This window comes from Physeter macrocephalus, chromosome 9 (genome assembly GCF_002837175.3).
Source record: "Physeter macrocephalus isolate SW-GA chromosome 9, ASM283717v5, whole genome shotgun sequence".
In the NCBI taxonomy this organism is placed as follows: domain Eukaryota; kingdom Metazoa; phylum Chordata; class Mammalia; order Artiodactyla; family Physeteridae; genus Physeter; species Physeter macrocephalus.
Genome location: NC_041222.1, coordinates 15,711,045 through 15,722,817, shown reverse-complemented (window position 1 = coordinate 15,722,817; position 11,773 = coordinate 15,711,045). Strand labels below are relative to the sequence as shown.

At 37.7% G+C, this 11,773-nt stretch overlaps 1 protein-coding gene across 2 annotated transcripts in view; it reads right to left on the bottom strand.

Annotated features, from left to right (window-relative positions):
* The window catches only part of TMEM245 (transmembrane protein 245), a 112,417-nt gene that overhangs the window by 77,201 nt on the left and 23,443 nt on the right, over positions 1 to 11,773 (bottom strand). The window contains exons 5-7 of one of the 2 annotated variants that reach the window (XM_028493698.1): positions 9,147 to 9,365; positions 7,612 to 7,781; positions 4,657 to 4,680 (exon numbers count right to left, since the gene is read on the bottom strand). In XM_028493698.1, coding sequence (XP_028349499.1) covers positions 4,657 to 4,680; positions 7,612 to 7,781; positions 9,147 to 9,365 — 413 coding nt within the window. The remainder of the gene's footprint in view (positions 1 to 4,656; positions 4,681 to 7,611; positions 7,782 to 9,146; positions 9,366 to 11,773) is intronic. The other variant, XM_024126192.2, reaches the window with a different exon arrangement.

The following is an 11,773-nucleotide window of genomic DNA, read 5'->3' as shown; positions in this document are numbered from 1 at the left end:
GCCATGGCCGCTGAGCCTGCGCGTCCGGAGCCCGTGCTCCGCAACGCGAGAGGCCACAGCAGTGAGAGGCCCGCGTACCACAAAAAAAAAAAAAAAAAATCTGACATTCCACTTGACATTTCTATTCTTTTTAAAACATAAGCTTTATGACAAATTGTAATTGACTGTAAATAAAGAATAATCATTAAAGTAATGGTTATTCCTTAATCAATAATTAAAATTATGCTTTCCCTAAATGCTACTTGATGTTCTATTTTGAGTATAACTTCTCTCATCTTTCACAATCACAAATAATCCTACATTTATAAACATTTTTGTTTTGAGATTATATAATTCTGATAGATTTCTAGAATTCCTGCCATGCAAAGCTACCATTTAACATTTCAAAAATACAATCAGACTGATGACTGAAACACCACATTGCACCCCTCAGCTCCAACATGAGCATTGCTGAATAAGTTACTCTTAACTTAAATATGAATTATGTTCTCCAAACAGTGAGTTAAACATCCAAGAGCAAAAAAATGGTGGTTAAAACAACATGCCTTCTAAAACATTTATTTTCTACTCAGTGATTATAAGCTTGCATCTCCTTATCTTTCATGAAGCACACTGTCATTAAGAGATCAATGCTACAGTGAACTCAAAGATAAAAAGTGCATCTTTTATCTTGGCAATTACAGCTTCAAACGGAAGAGTTAATTTTCAGTGCATGCTACCAAAGCATCAAAGACAATGCAGAGATTAAAAAAAGTAATAACAGGTTTCTAAGATATGGAAGGTCAGAGGTCATATTTTGAATATAAGTTCTAAAACCAATGAAACTGAAAAGTTTCACAATCAGAAACTAACTCTACATCTAGTTCTTGATACAGTTTCCCGAGAAAAGAGCTAGTGTTGTATTACTCTTCTTTGTATCTCCAAAACCTAACAGTGCACGGCATGTGGTAAAAGCTCAGTTAATACATATTTGACTAGGCAAAATAAATAAAATAATTTCAGAATTAAGACCGGATTTGTATTCACAAGTTATGATTTCTGAAAATAACTTAGGAGCCGCAATTTTTTTCAGAAAAGTCTGATCCTGAAATATGTTAACATAAATGATGTTTTATTTGGAAAGTATGAATATCTAAATTTATGTCTGGGTATTTTTAACATATAAAACGTGGAATAGTCACAAACACGTTATGTACATTACAAAAGTCAAATTTTGTTTTTAAGCCAGGGTAGAATTTTCCTATCACAAGCCTATACCTAAGGCTTGGAATAAGAGGCACCTAAATATAGGTTTATTTTCAAGAGATAATACTGAGGGTTAGATGTTTCATTCAAAATTTAAAATTCAGGCAGACTTTGTTTTATTTTCCTCGTTTCCAATTTACTGTGCTTTGCAGATAATGTGTTGTTTTTTTTTTTTACAAAGTGAAGGTTTGTGGCCACCCTACATCGAGCAAGTCTATTGGCACCATTTTTTCCAAAAGTATTTGCTTATTTTGTGTCTCTGTATCACATTTTGGTAATTCACCCAGTATTTCAAACTTTTTAATTATTATGGTATTTGCCATGGTGATTTGTGATCAATGATCTTTGATGTTACTACTACAACTCACTGAAGGCTTAGATGATAGTTAGCATTTTTTAGCAATAAAATATTTTTAATTAAAGTTTACAGTTTTTTAGACATAATGCTACTACACACTTAATAGACTACAGTATAGTGTAAACAAATTTTATATGCACTGGGAACCCAAAGAAAATCATGTGACTTGCTTTATTTGCAATATTCGCTTTACTGGGGTAGTCTGGAATGCAACCCGCAATATCTCTGAGGTGTGCCTGTAAATCAAGTCATTTAAGATGTTCAATACATAAGGAAAAAAGTTGGGGCTGGGGGGGGTTCTATTCACATTACAGCCAGCTAAGATATAAGGTGAGAAAACACGACAAAAAGGAAGACAGCAAAAGCGAAAGAGAGCACAAAGAGTGGGAAAGAGAGACAGGAAAGACTTAAAAATGTGAAGAACTAAGGACCAATCGAGAGGAAACAAAATGGATAGAAAACTTATGGAGGAAAAGAACCCCCTGAAAGAGTGAATGGAACAAGACTCATAAGGAAACAGCAACTGATAGACAGAGAAAGAGAAACATGGTCAGAGGAAGCAAGGGGGAAGGGGAAGAGGAAGGAGGAGAGAATTTGTAAAGAAATGCCAGTGGCGCTGTCCCATGGGGCTCATCCTGTTCTGTGGTCCACTTTAGGCAAAGGGAATCACACCACCTGTCAAACCCTGCCCTGCTCGTGGAAACTGCACAGTCGTCTAGTAACTTTCCCAGCCTTCCACACCAAGAGAAATTACTTCAGATTTTAAACTTTATTTTCTAAAAGTGGAAGGGGAGTAATTTTAAAACAACATTCTTAATGTTTCAAGTATAAATGAAGGCAAGCATTTTTTTTAAAAAGGTAGCAATGTCAGTAAATTTATAGTTATACCAAAAGACACTCTGAAACTGACTGGCCCTATTTATCAAACTAGGAAGGAAGTGTCATTCCACTACTGAGTTTTCTATTTCGTTATTCTGGACCTGGAGGTTTTTATTTTGCTTTGTTTTTTTTAACCAAATTCTAGTAGTCTTAGTGCAAATAATAAATACTAAGAAATAAAACAATTAAGTCTTAAGAAACAGTTACATTTCAATTAATCATAGCATAGACGAGTCTCTCACCCTCACTTCTCTTGAATTACTCTCTAATTCGCTCCACTTGAACTTGGAATACCAATACCCAATGCTGCAAATTTTCTGACCTTGGATGAAATGTAACAAAACAGACCTCAACTTATTTACATGCTTTCCTCAAAACTTAAAGCAGTTACTCCTACTCTACACCAATGCTTTACCTACACTACATGGAATCACCAAAGAAAAGGAAAAAGTTACCTGATCTCTTAGGAATCTTTTAAAACTAACTCACAACTAGTCAGCTATGAATTAGGTAACCTAACTCATTTAGTCACCAAAGGTTAAATCAGACTGAACTTAATGACTTTATTTTTTTTCTGAAGTCTTCATTGCATGTGTTACAATATTGCTTCTGGTTTATCTTTTGGTTTTTTGGCCATGAGGCATGTGCGATCTTAGCTCCCCAACCAGGGATTGAACCCACACCCCCTGCATTGGAAGGCAAAGTCTCAACCACTGGACCGCCAGGGAAGTCCCTGAACCTAATGACTTTAAATCTCCTTTCTCTCATCTCTAGAGGACAATTTCATTTCAATATACACAAATTGGGGAAATATATAAAATCACCTACTTTAATCAAAGTAAGAAAATGTAACTTATATTTGCAGCACTATCATTTGCCAAGGATTGAACTCCTTTACTCATACCAGTTTTTTAGAGAGTGGAGGTATACATAGCCATTTGTGTATGTGTGTTTGTGTGTTTGTGTGTGTGTAGTGGTGGTGGTATGTGTGTGTATTTATTTATTTCACACACTGCTTATTTTCAATCCAACGTTTAAAAGTGTAAGCATTGTCAAGAGTCTCCCCTTTCTTGTTTCAACAGAAAGAATGAAACCCTAATCTTTACACCCAAGAGTCACATTTTGATCTATTTCCAAGAGGTACCACATCTTTCTTAAGGCCTGCTATATTTTCACTGAAGATTTTTAAGGTCTTATTGTGTTTAAAGACAATACACGTCGGCTTCCCTGGTGGCGCAGTGGTTGAGAGTCCGCCTGCCGATGCAGGAGACACGGGTTCGTGCCCCGGTCTGGGAAGATCCCACGTGCCGCGGAGCGGCTGGGCCCGTGAGCCATGGCCGCTGAGACTGGGCGTCCAGAGCCTACGCTCTGCAACGGGAGAGGCCACAACAGTGAGAGGCCCGCGTACCGCAAAGAAGAAAAGACAATACACATGAATGACGTCATTTTTTGCTATCTGCCCTAGGGATCTGATGATATTAAGTCAGAACTACTGTATGTGGACAATATATCAGAGATATAGCACTCCTAATATATCTGCATTAGCCTTTATTGAAGTTATTGAAAATTCCATGCTGATCATGTGAGGCATTGACCACAGATACCTCACACTTTGGGAAATACATAAAATTAGATATCATAGGCCATGACTAGAATTTTTTTAAAGATAAAAATAAAATTTTGGAAGACTAGTTATTAAAAAGGACAACATATAACATTACCAGCCAAGAGAATCAGACAAATATTTCACAAGTTTATATTTTTAAAAAATTATTGTGTTATTTATAGAAAAAGTAGCCATAACAAGTTCTCTTTCCTTTTTAGTAACTTCTGCCTAATGTGCTCTCACACAACAAAGGAGATTAGAGTATCAGACTGGGTCACATTATAGAGCTAAAAAGGAATGGAAATCACAGTGGACAAAAGGACTACAAGACAGAACTTACACACACTTCAGCAAGGAGATATCATCCACATTCTAAATAAATAGCTTTGAGTTTTTAGCAAATTGTACTGTGACAATATTAATACTTCATGACCTTCCATAGCTTATAATTAGAACTTTAAAAACAAAAACTTAGTTTGACATATGGACAGAAACAGGGTGAGAACGGAGATTTGGGGGGAAGTTACAGAATTCAACAGTAAAAACCAAAATCCGGGTGTTTGTTTACCTTCTTATTTAGCCAGTGCCAGAGCTTGAGGATAGGGGGTAAGGTGAGAGAGAGAAGATAAGAACAGTGGCATATCATTAGAGAATACAGTAATAGCATGAAAAGGAAAGAAAAGAAAATCACTGAGAGCATGAGGAGGAAATTATCTCAGACAAAGGAAAAACTGGAAAAAAAAATTGTAATGCATTAACAAAGTTCTTAAATCAAGTGAATGTAGTAGTCCTTTAAGATACACGATTGCAATGATGATAACCACAAGCTTTGCTGGCAATTCAATAATTAAAAATACATAAAAATAACTTGAATGCTTATAGGCTTGAACTTTCACACCAAATTCCAAAGATCAAAGTGATAATTAAAATTTTTCACATATCATACACCAAAAGGATTTTCAGTCCCTGTATAAACTAATTTATGTTCATATATTACATTTTCATTGAACTTTGTAGTTATAGCTTTATAAAACTACTTATTTCACATTTCCTAGAGTAAAACATTTCAGTGCTCATTTGGAACAGTGAACACCTGGCGAAAAAGCAGACATATCTAAGATTCTGATCAGATTTGGTGCATTTCTTTCCATTTCCAATTTTTCAGGCACACATTTTTCTACCATATATAATATCCTTTTTTTCACATAAACATTATGTCATCTACACCTCACAATATTTAGCACTATAATACCTCATGCTGATTAGTGGATACATAATCTAAAAATCAGTAAACATAAGATTTAAGGCATTATTAGTGACATAAAAAGCATAAAAACTAAGACACATAATTTCATCAGAGTGACTGTAAATGCTCTTTGCAGAGCTTTCCCTAAAGTACACCCAATACATGTTTAGACACATACTTAAAACAATCTCCTGTATATAGATCATTTCAAAAACACTGGTCCAATCAATTGAAATTAAACAGAAAAACAGATTTATTCCCCAAAGCAGGAGCCCACATATATTATTATACTACACAGAACATAATTTTGACATCAATTATAATTAAATATTCAGTTTGAGACAGCCACTTATTCTGGTATGTATTACATACAACAGAAAATGCTAGTTTTATTCATTTTACTGTCTCTCTTCCTTAAGAAGGACAGATTGACATATAAATTAGAATAAAAATGAAAAATTTTTACAAGGCTACTCCATAACAAATACTTTTTGACACCCCTGGAACTTCAACTGACACAACTGTAGAGTTTTCCTAAAGGAAGGGTTCCAAATACAAGTACATGGAAATACTGAGAAGGGGATTCAGTTTCTATCCCATCCGATAGTGCTAAGACAAAGAAATTAATTGAAGTAAGAGTTACTCTCTTTAAACAGTTTGAAGTGATAAATCTGCTCTAATAAGATAAAGCTTCACCTTAATCAGGGAGATGTGATAAATATGTTGAAATTTTTGAGAAGTTTTAGATTCTTATTTAAAAAATTGAAAAAAATTAATAAGAACACAATAGGCAAATTACAAAAGAAAAATATAAACAGCCAATAAGCAAATAAAAGGATGGTCAACCTAATTTTTATTTTTAAAATTTTCAAATTAAAACAACACTGAGGTACTTCTTTTCACAAAACTAAAATGGACTTTTTGTTACACTATAACATCAAGTACTGGCAAGAGCTCAAGGAAATGGGCATTCCCACATGTTGTAGTGGTGGGAATTAAAACTGGCAAACTTTCTGGAAGACCATCAGGCAATATGTAAGAAAATGTATCCCCTGCATCTCCTTCGACTTCCTCCCCCCTCACATGAACTCCAGTTACTGTTCTCATCTATATCTACATTTGTTTCAACTAACAGTGTTTCTCAACCGTAAGTCATGGATGGACCTGTTAAAGGAAGCAGTCACTAGCCCTGTGATGAAGTCCAGGTTGCACAGCGTGGCACACAAAAAGGCCTCCGTGATCCAGTCTTACCTGACTCTCCAGCCTTGCCTCCCACTAATTACCATTTCACATATCCCAGCCATTGCCATTTTCCTGGTGTTCCCTAAGAACTCATGCTATGGGAGTCTCTGTGCCCTTGCACTGCTCCATCCACCTGCTCTTCTTGCCATGTCTACCTAATAAACTCCTACTTGTGCTTCAAAATTTGCTCTGGCATCACCTCTGCTGCAAAACCTCCCCTCTCCCACCTCTCTCCGACAGTGAGTCATTTCTTGCTCAGTACTACCACTGTATCCTGTACACACCTCTCCTCCCCAGATTACAACAACAGCTTAACACTTATATAGAGCTTACTGGGTACCAGATCCTGATCTAAGAATCGTACATATATTAACTCATTTAACACTCACAACCATTCTATGAGGTATACCTGCTATTATACTCATTGTATTGGTAAGAAAACCAAGGCACAGAAAGGTTAAGAAACTCATCCAAGGTCACATAGCTAATAAGTAGAACAGGGATCTGAATCCAGAGTTTGAATTCAGAGCCTATGCTCTTAACCACTAAGCCTCTGAATCTAACTCGGCCTCTAAATTTTAAGGGATTGCTATCGCTCCACTAAACACAGCTTCTGTACCTAGTTTTCCAGGATTCATCTGATTTTCCCTAAGACTTAGCATAATATCTGACACATGAGAATTTTCCCAAAAATATTCACTGAACTGAGCCACCACCTGGCTATATAATTTTAGGCAAGTCACTTAACCCCTCTAGATTTCAATTTGGTTCTTATAAAATGAAAGAGTTGAACTAGGTGCTCCTTGTCTCCCATTTTTAAGATGTAAAAATACTAACACAATACTTACTGAAACTAAATCTATCCCATCCTTATATAAACCATAATTCTAAACTTTAAATTTCATCATAGAATTAGACATTAAATGTGCTATCCACAAATAAAACATAAATACCAATATACCATAAAATGGAATAGTTTAGACAATGAAATACATAAACCCCATTAAAATAGCTCAAGTTCTTAAAATACAATACCTTGCTATCAACTTTTAACAAGAATTTTCCAAGCCCGATAATTGGCCATGGTGCCAGGGCTTCCTGCCGCTCCTTCAGGAAGTGCTCTATAACCTGCCACCACACGGAGCAGCGCTTCTCCAGGAAGTTCACAACGCCAAAGTGAATAACAAGCTTTTTGAGTATCCATACTATAAGGAAGATGAGAAATACACACATAAAAAAGATAGAGATTACAAAGTTTTAACATGAATAGGTTCCTCAATTTCATATAACTTCCTAAAACAGTAAAGCTAGTGCTAAAATACAGTTTGTTTGTTTTTTTTAAAGGAGGAGGGAGAGAAGAAAGTTCAAAATATTCCAAAGTCATGTAATTGGGACAATTTTCACACAATCCCCACCCACCTATATCCCTCATTCTCTGTGAAGTCTTAATCCTTGAAGGGGTCAGGGATTCACAGCCTATATAAACAAGATACCTTGATCATGAAGATTTCAGTGACTACAATCTTGGCCCCTCACGCCTTACCCTTCCAGGGTAAAGAATACTAACCCGACACGTCCCAATCTCTTCGGCTGTTATAGCTGCTCTTGCCAAATTTTGTTCTTTTCCTTAGATGTTTGATGTTTAGTGACCAGAGAAGTATAAGGTATTCCATATGCATCATGATTATACCACTGCAGGGCAACATGTTCATTTGTTTCTATTTCTCTACTCGATGCTGCTCTGTACATTTGAGTCTTTTACCGGGGTTCGGGAGAGAAGCAGGGTGAGTGCGGGCAGGGCTGTCACAAACAGCTGTGTACTATGTAACCTCAGTGGAAACCACACAGACTGCAATGTGAAAGTACCCCTCTGCAGGTGGGCAGTGTGGTGGCCCTTCAAACAGAGGTTAAGCCTTCCGTTAAAGGCCAACTAAGAAGGTGGAGGGACTAGAAGGAAGTGCTATTTATCTGTGAGGGTTGCCTTGAAGATTGGACCCTAGATAATGGATCCCAATCACTATAATTTCCCGAACTCAAGGGAGTTCTGTGTCCTTAGTCCTGGCCTTATAATCTTAACAGTTCACACTTTACTATTTTGAACCATGAGGTCAGTGTTACATGCCAATTCAACAATTCCTTCATCAGCATTTTTAAATCTCTGGAGAGGTCCTAGGAGAGCTCCTATGGTCTCAAGAATAAGACCAGCGTAATTATAGTTGTAAAAACTTTTAAGGGGCCACCTTGTTCACAGCCTGCTCTCCCTTTTTATTTAAAAAGACAGGGCTTCCCTGGTGGCGCAGTGGTTGAGAGTCCGCCTGCCGATGCAGGAGACATGGGTTCGTGCCCTGGTCCGGGAAGATCCCACATGCCGTGGAGCGGCTAGGCCCGTGAGCCATGGCCTCTGAGCCTGCACGTCCGGAGCCTGTGCTCCACAAAGGGAGAGGCCACAACAGTGAGAGGCCCGCGTACCGCAAAAAAAAAAAGACAGTAAAGTTATCTCAAACATAAAAATCCAAAAGTTAAAGAAAAAAGTCTTCAAAGGCAAGACAAGATCATAATTAACCAATTACCTGCAATAGGCACTGGTAGCAACTGTACAATCCACAGGTTCAACCAGATCTGGACTCCAACAATGGCCCAAAGGAGAGATACAAAGTAGATATCGCTAGTTTTCTTCTTTCTAAGAAATGTTCCAACTTCAGGCCTTTGTCTGCCCAAGGTGGGTGACGGGGAGGAGGGTGAAGCAGATGAGGACAGTGTTGGAGGGGGTTCTCCTCTGTCCATGGTTTCTGTCCCAGAAGAGGGAAAGAAAAAAAAAATCACCCGCATATTAGTCCACATTAATAAACAGTAATACAGAGCAATTAGCTAGGCTATCCTAGTTTAAGCTTTCAAAATGTATTCTGACAGTATGATTACATTGGGTTAAAAAAGAAAAAAAGACGTGGATGTATGCTTGCATATGCAATGAAAAAGGTGTGGAGAATTAATGCTGTGTTTACATCTAAGGAAATTAAGTTTTTTGGGGGAGTAGGGTTGAGTATGAGAAATGTTTTACTTTTTACTTTATACACTTAACATTGTTCAAGTTTTTTTATGACATATATACCATTTATATTTTTATATATATATCATTTAGACAAAAAACTGAAGAAAAACACATGACAAAGTAACTGAGAATTATAATTAGCCCATAAAATTACCCAAACCATATAAAGCAACAAATATTAACATACAGAATTCTTTATTTAAAAATTCCTCTTCTTTTAACTTTACAGTAGATGTATTTATATATATTTCTGAAACAATATGGCTTTTCAGCCTCATTTTACCTAAATGGAGCCAACTGCTCTTACAAGAACCAGCCAGGGATTTGCAGCATATCTTTCTCTTAGAATTAGATATGAAAAATGACATGGGCTTCCCTGGTGGCGCAGTGGTTGGGAGTGCGCCTGCCGATGCAGGGGACACGGGTTCGTGCCCCGGTCCGGGAAGATCCCACATGCCGCGGAGCGGCTAGGCCTGTGAGCCATGGCCGCTGAGCCTGCGCGTCCGGAGCCTGAGCTCCGCAACGGGAGAGGCCACAACAGTGAGAGGCCCGCATACGAAAAGAAAAAAAAAAAAAAATGACAGACTGCTGGGGATGAGGAATTTTCAAATACAGGATATCACACTCAATTATTTCACGAGGCACTGTTTTCTAACAGTGTGACTACTATTACATTTCACTATTACTCAGAATATACCATGATGATGGAAATGCATAAGATCCTAAAACCTGCATTTTGCCTTCCATAAAAAAAAGTTAATGATAAAAGTATACCATATTTCTTAAAGTCTAGGTAAAAAAAACCATGAACACCCCTAATCTCAACGCCCTATTTGCCCCATTGTCTTTACATATTTTACATAGTTGTATCATGTTCCACTTATGACCTTTCCCACTTTCTCCCTTCAGTTGAGTGTCAGCTCCAGGAGAGCTAAGACCTTGTCTTGTCTTGCACTCCCCTCCACTGATTTCCTAGCGCACACAATAGTACCTGACATATGGAACGTACTCACTAAATATTTGTTCTAACGATGCCTTCCCTGTTATTTCATAATTTTCATAAGTAACCACACAGTAGCCTTCTGAGCATTATGTCATAACTTCCTTAGTGTTTCTTTTTAATGTTAAATGATTAGTTGTGAGTATATTTTTACTACTGATGTAACTAGCACCATGGTAAGTCAGCCCACCTCACCAGAACAAACATTCTACCCTGAGGTTTGGGGCTAAACACAAGCTAATTATAATATGCTTCTGTTTGACTCTACTCTCTGAATATCTTCCTAATTTGGAAACTTCACGTTGGTGGACGTGGCAGATATTTAGAAGAACAGTAAGTCCATAACTAAAACATCATCCCCTTCCCACTTTGAAAACATGATTCGATGTGCAAGAAAAATAACGTTTTCCTACTGCCCCAAATGCCTTTTTCTTAGCCGATCCCTTCTTTCAAGACTTCTCTGAAGTCCATTCTTCAAAAATAGCTCACGAAAAACATTCCTTAACTCCCAAACCTCTGGCATTGATGGACCTCTTGGCAGACAGGGAAGGCCTTTTACATTCCTGAATCCTGTGCAAGTACAGTGTGACTTTAAAGCTGGTATAAACCTACCAGCTGGATCTTAGAGGAGCTTTGCATGCAGAACAACCAGAGGGCTCTGTTTTAAGGGAAACAGTCAATATACTAACAGCATGAGGCATGCAAAGCAAACTTTGAGAAGAAAAGCAAGAAATGCCAGAGAAATGAATGACTGGAAGATGGAAAATAAAAAACAAAAGAAAGAGCTGGAGAAAGGGAAAAACAACAAAAAAAGCAACATAAAGAGTCAGAGCAAAATAGAACAATGGAGGAGAACTGACAGTTGCAGAAGAAATGCAAAATAAAAGGACTAAGTAGGAGAAAATATGGACAAAGGTAAATAGGACACTAAGAAAAGGAAAATAACACGAAAGGAAAGTGGAGAGAATAACAAAAGAAAAATAAGAAAAGCAATTTTAAAAAAAAAAGGAGGGGGCTTCCCTGGTGGCGCAGTGGTTGCGCGTCCGCCTGCCGATGCCGGGGAACTGGGTTCGCGCCCCGGTCTGGGAGGATCCCACATGCCGCGGAGCAGCTGGGCCCGTGAGCCATGGCCGCTGAGCCTGCGCATC